Here is a 17,795-nt window from a genome sequence, read left to right on the forward strand (position 1 = left end):
TAGACTTAAAATAAGGCTGCTAACCGTGGTTTCAGATGCTATATATGCATGTCTGTATTTCTTCCAAAAGGTTTGCTGCTGTTGAAAATGAAGATTTATCTGGACGAGGAGAATTTGGATGTTCAGTTTTGACTTCCACACCATCCTTCTCCTCGATGACCAAAGGATTGTTCTGGGAAAGTAATTCTGAGATAAATATGTATTCTTCTCATGAGATGTGGCCATCGTCACAAGAGACTGAAAAATGTGCATCATCATTGCAAAGATCAGAAAGCTATTCTCCACTTCAAATGAGGCTTCAGAGATCACAGCACCTTTCGACTACCTCAGAACCATTTCTGTCGATTTCACGAAGAGGAGGCCAGAAAGTGAAACTTAGTGACTCTTCAAAACCAAGCCCACAGACAAGGTTTTCTACAGCACAACAGGACAAACCCTTAGAGCTTCTACCAACGTCATCTCCTTCACTTCCAAAAACCAAATTGAATCAAAATTTTCCAATCTTTGAGGACTATATTTCCATTGTCAGTCCCTCTCCTCCTGGAGTACCATCTACCAGGTCTTCTCAGTGTCATTCTCCTGCATTTATTCTCATCCCTGAACAAAGTCCGAAACCTCCAGACTCTCCTTCCCCAAGGTCTAGACCTGTATCCTCTCCAGTCAACCCAATCCAATCTAGACCTTCTCATTCAACACCAGAATCTGAAACGAAATTAACTCAACTGCCTCCAGAAAGTGACATCATTTCCCCAATTACTGCAATTCCTTCATTAAGGCAGTTACTTCGAGAATCATCACAGTTTGCTTTAGTCTCAGATAGTGGTACACCTACTATGTTTGTCCATGAGTTCATCAGGTCCTCTGAACCAGGGGTTGAATCCTCTCATACTGATGGGCACCATTCAACCCTGCCCTCCAAATGGTTAAAGGGCTCACGGAGGTCAACCAAAAAAACAGTGCTCTCCTTACAGCTGAGCATGTCAGGTTAGTATAACTTCTACTTGTATATTTTTATTAAAGTTGAGAATATTGAAAATAGCAGTGTCTAATTGCAGTTTAGTTTTTCTTGTGCTTTAGCCACTGTTTATAATTCTCCTGTAAATGAGAGAATGACAGAATGTGAAGGCCTTTACTATTTAACTATTGCAAAATCACTGTAACAAACATCTGGCTCATTGCTTTTATAAAATGCTGGCTGCAGCAATATGATAAATGACACCTCTGTATAATAAATCATTTCATAAATAATTTCAAATATTAATTTCAAATTCAGTAACTAGATAAAAAAGTTAATCAAGAAAAACATTGATGCTAGGCATGAGATGTTTTAAACTAGTTGAAAAGTTTTAAAGTAGTTTTAAAAGCTTGAGTTCAGTTGCTAAGAATAAGGAAAGCGTGACGTGATAAGAGAGACATGAGACTAGCACAGCTTTGAAGAAAATAAGATACTTTATTGTATAACATATTTTAAAGTTAAATGCATGATTGACCAAGTCGAATCAAATATTCAATAAACATTGAAAAACTCTTTATAAATGACAAGAACCTGATTTCCAGCATCCCTTGGGGTCCAGTACATCTGCATCAGAGAATAATGATTATGAGAAAACACCAGTGTAGACATCACCCTTCATTCACACAGCGGTTGTTTCTGCGGCATTTGCTGACTAGCAGAGTGATGGAAACTTCAAGCTGTGTAGGATAACCATTATTAATGCAGGAGACGGGAAGCAGGGAAGAGAAACACACAAGCTCTGCTAGACCATGTCCAGGCGGCTCGCTGCGAGCATTAGATAAGGGCACATGTTTGCATTCTCACTACCAGCCTCCTGCTGGAACGTCTCTTCTCTGTCTCCTCCTGTCCTCATGGTTTCTCCTCTCTCACTATTTGTCACTGATCAGATTCAGAAGAGGAAATGACAGGTGAAGATGATTGCCTGATGCCCAGTGAGGAAGACTCATCTGATGAAGAACTGATTCGAATCACAGATTCGGAAGAACAAAAGAACAACGATTCCAATCCATGTTCCACCACAACCCCTCCAACAGACCCTCACTTCTCTTTCCCAAGGCTCTCAAAGTCAGAACACGACAGCACAGAGCCAGTTGTGGTTACAGGATTTTCACAGGTGAAAATCAGTTACTTGTAACAGGTTACTTTCAAAACTATTTAAAACAGTTAAAAGACTACAGGTCAAAAGGTTGTGGTTGGTAAGATACATTTGTTTTTTTTGGAAAGAAGTCTCTTATGAAGTCTCATGTACATCTATGTACGTCTGTCGGATGCAGTGTGAATTGGCCTTTATAGAGAGAGAGAGTATGAGAACTATACAGATGATTCTGTTGTCCATATCGAATAGTTTTGCTGGAAACTATCGGATACCAAAGACTCCATCAATTAGATATTACTCCTGTGTAATTTTAATTGCAAGCTGTGTCAGAGATAATAGCAAGAAAAAGCACCGACTACTCTCATATCCACTCAAGTTGATGAGGGACAAGAGGAAACAGAGCCATCAAGTCTGCCGCAAATGGACTATTAGAGTTTAATGGTGTAAAAGAAAGAGAGAGCAAAGAAAATGTATTATAGTAAACACCTGAAATTAAAGGTCTGATCAGAAAGTGGCTTTATCGCTGCTCTTTTGTCTGAAGATCAAAAAATTTGTTCTTAACTACCACTCGCTGATTCTTTTCTCCACTACCCCATTTTCCGTTTAAAGGACACCGACTGGGACTCAATAAAAACACAATTGTTTCTCATTTTCTTTCAGTTTTCAGTTTGCGTGTGTATATATATATATATATATATATATATATATATATATATATATATATATATATATATACTAGTTCTTAGTACTGTAGCTTTGGATGTACGTTTCTTCAAGTGTCTTGGAGATGTTGCCACATAGTAGCAGTGGTGCTCTGGTAAGGGATTCCTATTCATCGGTCAGCTGACGTGAATTCGAGAGTGACTGACTGAAAGGGAACGTCTCGGTTACGTATGTAACCCTCGTTCCTTGAAGTAGGGAACGGAGACGTCTTGTCCCGTCACCACATTTGCTGTGCCCCGCTGGGGCAGCCAGGTCACCGGTTCAGCTCCTCAGCGAAAACCTAAAGAATGGCTTGCACCTGCTGCTTATTATATGTGCGTCGCAATGCAGCGCAGCTGAGGAAATTATCGCATGCCAATGTGCATTGGCTTGCTTTAGGGGCTTTTCAACTAAAAACTTTTAATGCGTTGTGGCCGATCGTTTACACGACAACAGCGTTTTGGGTGCCTGAAAATGCAAAATTTGAAAAACGTTTTTCAAAGTTTTTGTAAACTTTGTAGACAACAAAAACGCAAATCTCTGAAGACGATGACGTCACGCACATGCGTATTATGTGTTCAGTCTATAGTGTTTCTTCGCCATCTAATGGCCTCGCAGTAGAATACAGCGTTTCAGTCGTTTTCGCGGATCAGTGTAAATGGGTATTGTTTTGACAATGACGTTGTCTATATGCAGCAATCTCAAAGGAAAAACTCCGTTTTAAGCATATTGTTGTTGTGTAAACGTACCCTAAGTAGATTGGCCTTTGTTGCGAGATTCCTATTTGTCATCCGACGTGACATCTTCATTCACTGAGATGGTGAACGGGAACATGGTTTGTGTAACATTTACACATTATTAGCTGTTTGATAACATAGACAAGCAAAAGGCTAATCATATTAATTACCGTTATGGGTCCGACATTGTAAAGAGTGATACCATTGTGCAGCGTTTACTACAAGTTGACCGAGTGGTTCTCTGAGCTGGTGTGAGTGGATGCGGGGCTAATTTGCATATTCATTGATTCATGTATACTAAATGAAGCAAGGGTGTGGAGTTACATTCAAGCTATTTTAAAGGGATAGTTCACCCAAAAATGAAAATGTTGTCAGTATTTACTCATCCTCATGTTGTTCCAACCCCGTAAGACCCGTAAGACGTTCATCTTCGGAACAAGAATTAAGATGTTTTTGATGAAATCTGAGAGCTGGATCACTCCTCACTACTTCTCCATAGGCTTCAAAAGGATTGAAACTTTCCGGCCTCGAAAAGTTATTAAAGACATCGTTAAAATAGTCCAAGTGACTACAGTGGCTCAATCTTTGAAGTTTATCAAGCGACGAGAATACTTTTTGTGAGCAAAAACAAACAAAAATAGCGACTTTATTTCAACTATTCATTTCCTTCTCTGTTGGCCTCTAGTCAGTTAACTTAGTGTAATAACGTAGAGCTACTTTACACGTAGGCTCACTATTGGCCGACGCTGGTCATGTGGGTGATGCGTGTGACGTACAACAACAGAAGCTCTACACTTTTACACTAGTGAACTATATATATATATATATGTGTATATGTATGTATATATGTATATGTGTATGTATATGTGTGTGTATATATAATTTTTGTTTATTATTTTTTTATATTGAGTTTGATTTAACTTCATAATGTGTGAGATACTATTCCATTCTTTGAACTTTTCTCCCTTCAGGTTGCCTTGCATAGTGTGACCAGGTGTTTGCTATTTGATTAATTAACTGCTACTTAAAATGTACCTGTGACTCTGTTTCTTACACACACCCTGACGAAGGCACATAGCCCAATCGCGTAGGTGTATCTCTCACCAATTTTAATGTTAAAAGCCATGATTTAATAAAGGCTTTTTATACTTTTTTCTAGACAAAGTCGAGGGCCTTGGTGTATTTTCTGATTTTGAAAATAACGACTTTATTTTAACTAATTATTTCCTTCTCTGTTGGCCTCTAGTCAGTTAACTTAACTTATAGCGTAGAGCTACGTCACACGTAGGCTCACTATTGGCCGACGCTGGTCATGTGGGTGATGCGTGTGACGCACAACAACAGAAGCTCTACGCTTTTACACTAGTGAACTGACTCGAGGCCCACAGAGAAGGAAATGAATAGTTGAAATAAAGTCGTTATTTTTGTTTTTTTCCGCACAAAAAGTATTCTTGTCGTTTGATAAATTTAAGATTGAGCCACTGTAGTCACTTGGACTATTTTAACGATGTCTGTAATAACTTTTCGGGGCCTGCAAGTTCAATCCCTCAAGAAGCCTATGGAGTATGGAGGAGTGATCCAGCTCTCAGATTTCATCAAAAATATCTTAATTCGTGTTCCGAAGATGAATAAAGGTCTTACGTGGTTGGAACAACATGGGGGTGGGTAAATACTGACAAAATTTTCATTTTTGGGTGAACTAACCCTTTAAGGCATTACGATTTTTAAGGCATTACGAAAAACAATTTAAATATATAATTTTGTAGATCAATGTAACAAGTTACAGTTTAAAATATAGGTTTATATACATATATATAATAAATTTTAACAAATTATAATTACTTATAAATATTTGAATGTTTTAGAATTGACTGTAGCAGAATTAATAGTATAATTATTTAATCAGTTCATCCAATGGACAGAAAGCATAATCAATTATCAATTCTAGGAAATCAGTTATCTTCCTGGCCAAGAAAGCGTAACCTTTTCCAACTAAAGTAAATACAGTACTAGCAGGGTATAGCATAGGTAGCTAGATCAAGATGTTTAAGTGACTTTGATATTTTTGTGAGTGCCAAACACAGAGACAATAAAGTGTGAATATAATGGTTAATAAACGAAACTACGGTAGGCTACACACACAAATAATCTAAGCAAACATTGTATACATAATCAAGAAAGTAAAGAAAAGTGAAGAAAGAGAGAGAGAAGAAAAGAGAATGTCAATATTACAATCAGTTAACCACAACCTATGAGAAACATCAAAGAATCAGGGTCACCTTAAAGGGGCACAATAACTTAGAAACACATCTAAAGGCTGCAAACGGGTACTTGCATTGACTTTGCTGAACAAGTCCAAATGCAGAAGATTCTTGATGATTTTGTCAGGATTGCGTTGAAGCGTTCGTTTGGATTCTTGGGGTGGTCCACGTTGAGTCCAAAGAAATTAACTTGGTCAACGTCGAATCCAAAGAAGTTAGCTTTTAGATGAAGTTGCCGGAAGAAAACAGGAAGCGTTGTCTCAAAGAGATTGAGCAAAGGTCTGAACTAATCAGACACTCTTAAAGGTCCTCTCAGTTCACACCTATTTGATGAGGTTGTCAATCAAAGATGACCAGGAGAAAGTCTTTGTTCCATCTTATCTCCATTTGCATGTTCATGCTGGCATGGAGAATTTGTGCAGTCTTTACACACAAGTATGGTAAAAGTATAACGATGCAATTCATCATAACATATTGTACACCATTGATTATAAAATCAAATTATTTTGATATCAAGAAAGAGGGGATTCGAACTAGTCATTACTAATAAAACATAGGAGCATGCATAAAACACAGGAGAAATACTATAAACATCTGGGAAAGTTTGTGTGTATGAATGGAGTAAGTGTCCTAGTGTATTGGAAGTATATATCTATAGTCTTTGACCAAATGGGTAGTGCTGGCTGGTCTCTTGTGCTGTCTTTGAGGTTTGCAGACACAGTCCCTTGGTGAGATCGTTCAGTGGAGCCGAGATGATAACGGCCTTTGAAGAGAACTGGTTTTAGGGCCGATGACAACAGGGGAGAGGGAGAAGGTTTTCTGATGACTAGGGCATTTGATTAAGGTCATTCGTTACATCAAATATGAGTTTTAAGGGATACAATTATTGACAACGCATGGATCACACAGTGATTACCATCCAGATTTTCTTAAACTCTCACAGAAATATTAAATGAATTGTAATGCAGAAATTGAAAACATTTAAAGTATGTCATTGTCTGTATGAATTGCTTTTTTATAAATTTCTGAGTACATTAATAGGTTTTTAAATAAGTAAGTGCCGCACCATTGACCCATTTATGAGTAATGAATTTCTGACTATTTTTCTTCTCTTTTCTTCCTTCCATTCTGTATCTCAGCGACAGCAAATCCAGTCAGGGCAGTACCAAGATCTTGAAGGGTTCCTCACGCTGGGGGTGTACCCTGGAGTCCTGCAACACAGTCCAGCTCCAGCTCAAAACCCTAGAGAGGAGCAGAACTACATGGAGATTTCTCTCGGTATGTACAGAAACAAAACAAAGGCTCTGTTCTGGCAAAACATAGCAAAATATTGCTGAGGATTAGAATGCAAGATACAGCCCTTTTAAAATGGGAAATGATATAAAGTCAGTCAATCAGCTTGGAGCTTCCCATTTTGTGGAAGCTCTTGACATTTTTGTGTGCAGTACATCTGAGACGGTTGGGTCGAGATGCCTCTACTTTTAAAGGGGTCATATAATGCAATTTTTGTACAAGGTAATATGAATCTTTAGGGTCTAAATGAAAACTTTGTAATATACTTTTATTAAAAATTATCATTAGTATTGTAAGAAAAGACTAATTTTACCTGGTCAAAAACAGCTCTGTTTTCAGCACGCCGTTTCAGTGCATATGCCTTTAAATGATAATGAGCTTTGCTGACCCCGCCCCTCTGTTCTTTGGGGCGGTTTTGACACAACGCACGTGGAGTGTTGCCTTGACAGCAGTTGAGGGTATATTTTGCAACAAGAATGGCAGCGGGAAAACAGGAAACATCTGTTCTACCATACCAATTGGAACCGGAGTCGGACCCGAAACAAGATCCTGACCCAAAGAAGTTCGACAATTAAGGCTCAAACAGGACGTTTCTGAATGGTTGGTTAACGTCACTTTGATCTATTTTTGTAACTTATGTACTGGCAGGCTAACTTAGAGTAGTGAGATACAGACGCTATCATGTGTTTACTGATATATAGGTTAGTTTGTTGACAGATTGATGTTGAAAAACGTTTTTTTTTGGTAAATGTAGGCTTGTCAGTGATGCGTAATGTTATCTCATTGTTAGGTACAACTGTCAGTGCTGAAACATTAACCATAATGCGTTGTTCATTATAAACGTGGGATTATGAATTATATTGAGAACGTCGTAATGTTACAGAGAAAACATGCCGTAATATACCCTGAGTGTAAACATTAGCCGCATTCATCGTGACGCGTGCAAGCGATTTGCAAAGATTAATATTTAAAGGTTAATAAAACGTTACACTCACTTCTTCTGGAGGTGCCGTAGGAACACGAATAGTTGGTACCGATTCTGTTTTCAGGACCAGCTTCTTAGCAAAACCAGCTTTACAGTGACGCTCGGTTATAAAGCAGTCTGGTGAGAAATGATTAGCGCAAACATAAAAGCATTTACTGTACGTTGATCTTTGGGAATATTCCCTTCAAAAATAAAACTCAGCCACTGCTTCTTCAGCGGTTCGAATTTAGGAACATTAAAATGACTGCTGTGTTCCTTATTACACCCAAGAACAGAACGCCACAATCGCTTAGACGCCATTCTGCTCCAGTGTGTCAACAATGGCGGACTATGATGACAGCTCGCTCAGGGCGGGTCTGTGTTGAAACGCTGCTGTCAATTATCAATCGTGGGAGGGGCGTCCGTTTAACTAACGTCACAATATCGAACGGCTCAATTTGAAGCAGGGGAAAACATATAAGGAGATTAAAACAAAAACACTGGATGGATATTTATCATTATATGATGGATGTGTACAGGCACTGCCAACACACATTTAAGTACAATCAACTTGTAAAAGTGCATGTACCATTATATGACCCCTTTAATAACATTTGTAGAGACAAAACATTGTCTTCACTTTGGTAAGGTTCAGTATAGTCAAGTTTTACTGTGCAAACAGCACACAATTCTGTATAAAGTCATGCAGAAGAGCTGAAATCACAGCAGATTATCTCCTTTTTCACATGAGCACAAGTACACTGAATATTAATTTTCATAATGACAGCGCTCTCCCGAGTTCCCCTTCAGGGACTACCGCTGCGTGAAATCGCAGTGGGAACGCCCTCAGCGTGACGCGTCTGAAGCATGAATGAAATCAGTCAATGGAGAGAATGAGCGTACGGCGAGTGACGTCATCGACCAGGAAGCTATAAATATCCCCTGAGTACACAATACGCCAGCTTTAGTTACTTCAGCAGCTCTGTGTGTGTCTGAATCTGTCGATTGTGTTTGTCTGTTTTGTCAGGAGTTTTCACTATATATATTTTATATAAAAAAACCAATATGAGCGAGCAGTATAAGAAGTGTGTTCCCCCCTGTACACGATAATGTTGAATTGAGATTTTCCAGTTCTGAGGAGCTGGATGTCGAAAGTTTTGCATCAGAGAAAACTAGTTTATCACATTATACTGCAAATGAAGAAGGTTTGATGGATGTATTATCTCGGGCTGTTGAAAAGCTAAAAAAATAAAAAAATAAATAACAGTATCGAGTGGCCAGCTGATAGACAGGTTTCTAGAATTAAAAGCAATCTAGATGATAGATTTCTGTCTGCACAACCTCAACCTTATAGCCGGTGCTTACCGTTCTTCCCAGATCTTCATGCTGAGGTTTCAAAGACCTGGGTTAGTCCGGTTTCAAGCTGAATTTACACAAATCAGTCCGATGCTTATGGTAACATTGTTGGTGCTAAATCTGCTGGTTATGTGACGATACTGTAGGCGGAGGAGACGCTCGCGTGCTATCTCTCTCCTGCTTCATCGTGTTCACTTAAAGCACCGGCTCTTCCACCAAAAAATAAATAAATAAATAAATATATATACCTCTGTGCTGGTGGGGAAGGCTTACTCGGTGGCTCGGCAGGCGGCTGCATGTTTGCATACGATGACTTTTATGCAGGCTTTTCAGGCCGACCTGCTCAAAGGAAATCTGAGGGGGGTCCCCGCCGAGAGAGACTTGCGTTCACCTCCCTTAAGGGTGCCCTGTCTCTCCCGGCGCCCTCAGGGGCCCGTCCTACTAACCCTGCCGAAACAGGGTGTAGAAGGGTCTGGCGAGTGCTTTCCCGAGGGACGCTCGCCGCTTCTAAGGAGGGTTCTAGTGTGTTCGTTCCCTGCCGGTGCGCCGTTACAGGGCACTGTGTCTGTCACGCAGAATGTTCAACCAGAGCAAAGTCTTTCGTCGAGTTCGTCTTCCAAAAGAGCACAGCAGAAGCGGAGTGTCACGTCTCGTGCCCCCCTGCAGAGAAACTGGAGGGACGAGGCGGGGCGCTCTCCGGCGCGGCCTTCTCGGGGCAGGACTGATCTGAGGACAGTCGTTGTCGCCAGAAAGGCCGCGTCGAAAAAGTCCTGACGGGCTGAACGTCAGGACTCTGAGGGTGGTCCCCATCGGGAAAAACTTGACTTCACCGCACAAAAACACGGTGCCCTGTCTTTCTCGATGCCCTCAGGGGTCTGTTCTACTAACCCTGCCTATACAGGGCGTAGAGAGACTCGGCGAGCGATTTCCCGAGGGACGCTCGCCCCCTCCAAGGAGGGTTGTGGAGTGCTCAGACCAGCTGTTTCCTGCCAGTATGTTACAGGGCGCTGTGTCTGTCACTCGGGATGTTCATCCGGAGGCCAGCCTCGAGAGGCTGGTTCCCTTAGTAGAGTTCCTGGCGGAATGGGTCCCCCACCCAGCAGGGAGTTAGGATACTACTTCATCGAAAAAAAAAAATCCTGACGTGCTGAACGTCAGGGTTCTGAGGGTGGTCCCTATCGTGAAAGACCTGAGTTCACTGCACAAGAACACGGTGCCCTGTCTTTTCCGATGCCCTCAGGGGTCTGCTCTACTAACCCTGCCTTCACAGGGCGTAGAGAGACTCGGCGAGCGATTTCCCGAGGGACGCTCGCCCCCTCCGAGGAGGGTTGTGGAGTGCCCAGACCAGCTGTTCCCTGCCAGTACGTTACAGGGCGCTGTGTCTGTCACTGGGGATGTTCAAATCAGATCCGAGGACTGGTTTGTCATGATAGATCTAAAGGACGTTTACTTCCATGTATCTATCCTCCCTCAACACAGGAAGTTCCTGAGGTTCGCTTTCGGGGGCGAAGCGTACCAATATCGGGTTCTTCCGTTCGGCCTAGCACTGTCACCCCGAACATTCACGAAGTGTACGGATGCTGCTATAGCCCCGCTGAGGTTACAGGGCATCCGCTTTCTGTACTATATAGACGATTGCTTGATTCTAGCTCAATCGGAACAACAGGCGGTTCGGCACCGAGATGTCGTTCTTGCTCATATCAAGTGACTGGGGCTGAGGCTCAACGCCAAAAAGAGTGTTCTTTCTCCATTATAGAGAGCCACTTTTCTAGGTGTAGTGTGGGATTCAACGACGATGCAGGCACGATTGTCACCTGCTCGTATTGCTTTGATTCTCGCTGCAGTAGATCAGGTCAAGCTAGGCCAGTCATCCACTGTAAAACAGTTCCAGAGACTGCTAGGTCTCATGGCAGCTGCGTCCAACGTGATACCTCTTGGCCTCTTGCACATGAGACTGTTACAGTGGTGGCTCAGGACCAAGGGATTCTCCCCGAGGGGAAATCCGCTTTGCATGATCGTGAGTTTGCGACGGTGTCATCACGCCCTGATCATGTGGAAAGATCCTTGGTTTCTGTCCCAAGGCCCTGTGTTAGGACCTCCTTGTCGTCGCGTTATGCTAATGACAGATGCCTCTCTCACGGGTTGGGGGGGCGATCATGGATGGTCGCCCGGCTCAGGGTCTGTGGGAGGACCATCATCGTCTGTGGCACTTAAACTGCCTAGAGATGTTGGCGGTGTTTCAGGCTCTGAAACACTTCCTCCCAGACCTAAGGGGCCACCATGTTCTTGTCCAGACAGACAACACATCGGTGGTTTCTTATATCAACCATCAGGGGGGTTTGCGTTCTCGCCCGCTTTACAAACTGGCACGTCAGATCCTTCTATGGTCCCAGGGGAAAATTCTTTCTCTGAGAGCTTTTATCTCCCGGGGTATTTAAATCAGGGGGCAGACATCCTTTCAAGACAGGGGCCGAGGCCCGGGGAATGGAGTCCTCACCCCGAGGTGGTGGAACTCCTATGGAAACATTTCGGTCTTGCCGAGGTAGACCTATTTGCTTCTCGAGAAACATCACACTGCCCGCTGTGGTTCTCTCTCAGCCATCCAGCCCCGCTGGGGTTGGATGCGATGGTACATCCGTGGCCGAGGTCACGCTTGTACGCTTTTCCCCCGATCGCTCTGCTCCCAGGAGTTCTGGAGAGGGTTCGCCGGGACGGGCTCAGTCTCCTGCTAATAGCCCCGTTCTGGTCGGCCCGGGTATGGTTTGCGGACCTAGTGTCTCTCCTCAACGGCTCTCCCCTAGAGATACCGATCAGGAGAGATCTGCTCTCTCAGGCGAGTGGGTCGATCCTTCACCCCCGTCTAGAGCTATGGAGGCTGTAGGCTTGGCCTCTGAGGGGGCCCAGCTCATAGATTCTGGTCTCTCGGCTGAGGTCGTTGAGACCATCCTCCGATACAGAGCTCCCTCCACGAGGAAGTTATATGCCGCGAGGTGGAAACTTTTCACCTCTTGGTGTGGAGAGCGCCAGCAGGACCCAGTTAACTGCCCGGTTGGTACAGTCCTGGATTTCCTGCAGGACCGTCTCTCCACAGGGTTATCCCACTCCACACTGAAGGTGTATGTGGCGGCCTTAGCTGCTTACCACACCCCTTCAAGTGGAGGTTCCCTCGGGAAACACCCACTTATGTCTCGCTTCCTTCGTGTCACCTTGAGGCTGAGGCCTGCAGTTCGCACGAGGGTACCAGCTTGGGATCTGGCCATCATCTTAGAAGGTCTCTCCCTTGCTCCTTTCGAGCCCATCGAGGAAGTTTCGGAAAAGTTTCTTACTCTAAAGACTATCCTTTTTCTCGCTATCTCATCTCTAAAAAGAATTGGAGATATTCAAGCACTTTCGGTGGCTCCCTCGTGCCTGGAATTTGCTCCTGGTTGGTTAAGGCCTTTCTCTTTCCGAGACCAGGTTATGTTCCTAAGGTTCCAACTGTTTCAGTTAGACCTATAGTTCTGCAGGTTTTCTGTCCTCCGCCTTTTCTGACGTCAGACCAGGAGAAAATTAATTTGCTGTGCCCAGTTTGGGTTTTGATGCTTACGTCCACAGAGCTGCCCTGTGGAGGAGATCGGAACAACTGTTCGTCTGTTTGGGTCACCTAAGAAAGGGTGTCCTGCATCTAGAAAAAGGATGAGCAAGTGGGTGGTCGAGGCCATCCCACTTGCTTATGGTTCGGCCCATCAGCCTTCACCTTTGGCTGTAAGGGCTCATTCCACCCGGAGTATGGCTGCTTCTACAGCTCTTCTTTCAGGAGCTTCTCTTCAGGACGTTTGTGATGCGGCAGGCTGGTCCTCACCGCACACTTTCGTTAGATTTTATTCCCTCGATCTTAGCTCCACTCCCGGGGCTCAGGTTCTCTCGTCGGTTTGTGTCTCCTAATGACACACGACGGGGATTTGGTCGTATGGGGATGTGGGTATTGCGTTCCCACTGCGATTTCACGCAGCGGTAGTCCCTGAAGGGGAACGTCCCGCGTTACGTATGTAAACCTAGTTCCCCGAAGGGACGGACGCTGCGTGTCCTGCCATACTCTCGGCATCCCCTTGGGTCGCTGCTTCAGTAACTTTTAAGCTGGCGTATTGTGTACTCAGGGGATATTTATAGCTTCCTGGTCGATGACGTCACTCGCCGTACGCTCATTCTCTCCATTGACTGATTTCATTCATGCTTCAGACGCGTCACGCTGAGGGCGTTCCCACTGCGATTTCACGCAGCGGTAGTCCCTTCGGGGAACTAGGGTTACATACGTAACCCGGGACGTTTAGATACCCCATGATCTGACACAGACCAGTGATTAACAACTTCACACAGAAGTCTGAACCTTCATAATGGATCAGATGCAATCTTAAAAATATGCACTTAAGTTCAAAAGTTTGGGGCCGGTAAGGTAAATCTCTTATGCCAACCAAGGCTTTATTTGAGCAAAAATGCAATAAAAACAGCAACATTGTGAAATATAACTTTTTTCTTTTTTAATATATTTTAAAAAGTAATTTATTCATGTGATGTCAAAGTTGAATTACTCATTAATTTAATGCCTCCTTGCTGAATAAAATAATGTCTTTCTTTCAAAGAAAGAAAAAGCTTTTGAACAGTAGTGTACACACTCCAAATAATGCTTCTAAAACAATACTTACTGCTAATTTGAATAGTAGGGGCCCTATCATACACCCAGCGCAATGCAGTGCCAAGGGCGACTCAAGTGTTTTTGCTAGTTTCAGCCCCACGCAGTTATCATTTTCACATCCCATTCCGCGTTGTTTAAATAGCAAATGCATTTGCGCCTATTCATGCGCCCATGGACTACTGGTCTGAAAACGAGGTGCGTTGCTATTTTGAGGCAACTGAAATAGACTGTGCCATTGACCAATATTTTTTTATTTTATTTAAAGAGTGTGTTAGTAATGTGTAAGGTCCCTAGGTGTTAATTAAAATCCCCCTGTGGTAAAAATCAAGTTTTCAATGTTGTTATGTCTATGTGTTGTTTTTAACATGCTTTAAGACAAACCATGCACAAATTCATAAGTCAACACCATTGCTGAATATTTTCTCTCTCAAATTGAAGTGATCTATAGACAGTCTCAAAAATGTGGTTTGAAATCACTGGTGTTTCTCACGTCACAAACTGCCTTGTAACCAATCACGTCACCGTGCCAGCGGGCTTTAGCATATCAGTAACTGCTGCGAAACAGGGGAGTCTCAAGAGAAGCCAGGTTATCCCAGTATATTTTTCTGGTGATCTGAAAAAATCGGGTAAATTTAGCAATATAGCGGGTGTATGATATATACTACGATGATATGATCAACTATATGCCTTTCTCCACTGACATTCTGAGTTGTTCAAAGCGTTTCTGATGATTGTTAGAAGGCTGTTGTCTGACTTTGAGTTGGCAAATGGGAACATGGTTTGTGTAACGTTAGCAACACATTATTAGCTGTTTGATAACAGTCAATCAAAAGGCTAATCATATTAATTACCGTTATGTGTCCGACGTTGTAAAGAGCATTGTGCAGCATTTATTGTAAGCTGACCGAGTGAATCTCTCAGCTGGCGTGAGTGATTGGAAGTGCGGCTCATTAGCATAATAATATTATCCTTACCGGATAAAGGCTTTAAATGAAGCTGTTTAAAGATAAATATTAGTGTATTACAGTCGGTCTAATGGCTTTGCCAAGGTAGCACATTAACTCTGAGGAGCTAAAGGATAATTCCAGGAAATAATGAATGTATAAAAAAGAGGCATATTTTATACTCATCTTAAGCTATCAGCTTTCTTCAATGGCCAATCCATCTAAGTATGGAATAATTAGATATCTAAATAACACTCGCTGCACATAATGCACTGTAAAGATTAAGAGAGATGGCTGTGGTTTGTATAAGTGTTGTCATATATTATTCTTGGGACCACATAAGAGCCACATTCCAAATGCCTTATCTCAATTATTAGAGAACAAATTATGTATTTGTATTGGATAGGCTGAATGTAAATATGCAAAAGACAGTTTTTATCTATAATATACCATAAAAAATTAAGCATATTATTGATTCATTGAGCTTCAAGGTTAATGAAAACAGAGGACTAATAAGTCCCTGTTTCAGTTCCGTCTCTGTCATCTCTGTTTTCATTGGCCGATAAGTGTCTTCATCATTTTCCAGCAAAGTCTTTTCCTTTTCTCATCTTTTTTTCTTCTTCTCTGTCACAGTCGAGTCGTTTTTATCGGCTTGTCTGTGCAATCTGTAATCCCTGACGTACACTGACAGGAGCACTGGCCAGTCAGTCGGAAAAAGGCTTAATTACAGCGGGCGTTTAAGATGGCAATAGAAGGCACACATGTTTAACCTTCAAACAGTCACTGTCTGCAGTCAGGCTGTTGGGTGTGTGTTGGCCCATGTGGATTTCCAGCTAAAGCTCAAGGTGGTAACCAATAGGTTGATGGTTAGAAGCTCACAAGGAGTGTCCTATTGTGTCCTTGAATCCCAAGTTAGATTAGTCCCTCTAAAAAGGAAGTAGTAACACAACTTGAGTCATTACTATCCAAAACCTTACAAAAACTTCAAAAGCTTACAATGACTTCAGTCATTACTAGAAAGTTATCATGCTTTTCACTTTAGAACACTGTTCCAAATAATTAGTAATTTTCTTTCTAAAGGATTTGGTTATATTTGAGTCATTAATAGTGGGTTGCCATGATCTGCACTTTAGAATCAATTATACTTTTTTATTTTTTTTATTTTTTTTATTAAACCTTTATTTAACCAGGGAAATAAACACATTGAGATAAATATCTCATTTACAAGTGTACATTGTACATACATTGTACATTACTCTCATTAATTATGAACCTGTAGTTCTAAGTAGTCCTTGGGAGGTATGAAAAAAAAAGTAGTTACTGATTAGCTTATAGTAAACTACCTCATTCATCTGAGCACTATTACTACTAATTCGTGACTGAGAGATTGGTTAATAGTAGTTACTAGAATGTTAATATTGCATTACTCATTTGTTCCTGTGTGGTTATTCATTAATAACAGGACAGTGTTCTAAAGTGTTACCGAACAAAATAACAAAGAAAACATAGCCTATTTGCATTACCATTAAGATCATTTGCATTGTGTCGATTTTTTGACAATTGAGCACACTATCCCAAAATATTCTCATTACTGTTGTGCAAAAAAAAGAAAAAAAAAGAAAAAAAAAATTAGAAGGAAAATGTACTTCAAATGTACTTCTTACTTTTTTTTAAATAATGTTACAATGCAACGAATCTTAATGGACCTAAATAGCTTCATTTTCTTTAGGCATTATAGGCTATATTTCTTTTCATCTTCTTTAGGATCCAAAAGATCCAAGAAAATGAGGCAGAGTATTTTCAATCAGCTGGTATTGTGAAAGTTAATTATTTATTATGAGATTAAATATTACGCATAATATTTGCTAACAGTTGATTTCGATAGTCCACTATCTACTTTGCGACTATATTCAAATACCAGTCATTAGAGTATTAGTAGATCCTATAATTCACTTTGCATGTGCTTGTCAACTTATTCTACTAACCCTAACCTAACAGTCTACTAATACTCTAATGAGAGTTATGCGTTTTTGCAAATTAATGAGAGTTAGTTGACATGTAGTTGGAAAGTTCCTATCAGTAGACTATTGTAAATAAAGTTAACCTAACATTTACCTTAAGCTGTGAATGCAGAGGTCAGATAGCTGGTGCATAAGGCTCAAACAGGACGTTTCTGAATGGTTGGTTAACGTCACTTTGATCTATTTTTGTAACTTATGTACTGGCAGGGTAACTTAGAGTAGTGAGATACAGACACTATCATGTGTTTACTGATGTATAGGTTAGTTTGTTGACAGATTGATGTTGAAAAACTTTTTTTTGGTAAATTTAGGCTTGTCAGTGATGCGTAACGTTATCTCATTGTTAGGTACAACTGTCAGTGCTGAAACATTAACCATAATGCGTGTGCACAAAAAACGGTGTGTGTTTGTGTGTGCGTTAGGGATGCAGCGATTACCGGTTTTCAGAATTAACCGCGCTTTAAAACGTCACGGTTAATTAATTGTAAAGACTATGCTACACCGAGTGTTCTGCACGGAACGGAACTTTTGCAACTAACACAACACAAAACGAAAACAAAGTTACACCAGCGGTGCACCAGCTTAAAGTGCCGTACTCATCAGTCACTATGGCAGAGGGACTAAGCAGCGACGCTCTATTTCCACCGAAAAAACGCCTTAAGTCAGCAGTGTGGGAGCATTTTGGTTACACGAAGAATGACAAGGGTGTAATTGAAGAAGACGCCTGTCTGCAA

General features: G+C 41.6%; 1 protein-coding gene and 1 long non-coding RNA gene across 5 annotated transcripts in view; one reads left to right on the forward strand and one right to left on the reverse strand.

Moving 5' to 3' along the window:
• The window catches only part of zbbx (zinc finger, B-box domain containing), a 128,330-nt gene that overhangs the window by 56,306 nt on the left and 54,229 nt on the right, over window positions 1-17,795 (forward strand). For all 4 annotated transcript variants that reach the window (XM_077193860.1, XM_077193859.1, XM_077193861.1 and 1 more), the window contains exons 14-16: window positions 71-984; window positions 1,903-2,129; window positions 6,951-7,089. In XM_077193860.1, coding sequence (XP_077049975.1) covers window positions 71-984; window positions 1,903-2,129; window positions 6,951-7,089 — 1,280 coding nt within the window. The remainder of the gene's footprint in view (window positions 1-70; window positions 985-1,902; window positions 2,130-6,950; window positions 7,090-17,795) is intronic.
• Window positions 6,788-16,083, reverse strand: LOC143696947 (uncharacterized). Its single transcript, XR_013186093.1, has 2 exons — window positions 15,811-16,083; window positions 6,788-7,053 (listed from the first exon to the last, which is right to left on the reverse strand). It is a non-coding gene; the product is annotated as an uncharacterized LOC143696947 (long non-coding RNA).

Source organism: Siphateles boraxobius, unplaced genomic scaffold (genome assembly GCF_051911475.1).
Source record: "Siphateles boraxobius isolate OS27281-9 unplaced genomic scaffold, OSU_SipBor_1 31, whole genome shotgun sequence".
Lineage (NCBI taxonomy): Eukaryota > Metazoa > Chordata > Actinopteri > Cypriniformes > Leuciscidae > Siphateles > Siphateles boraxobius.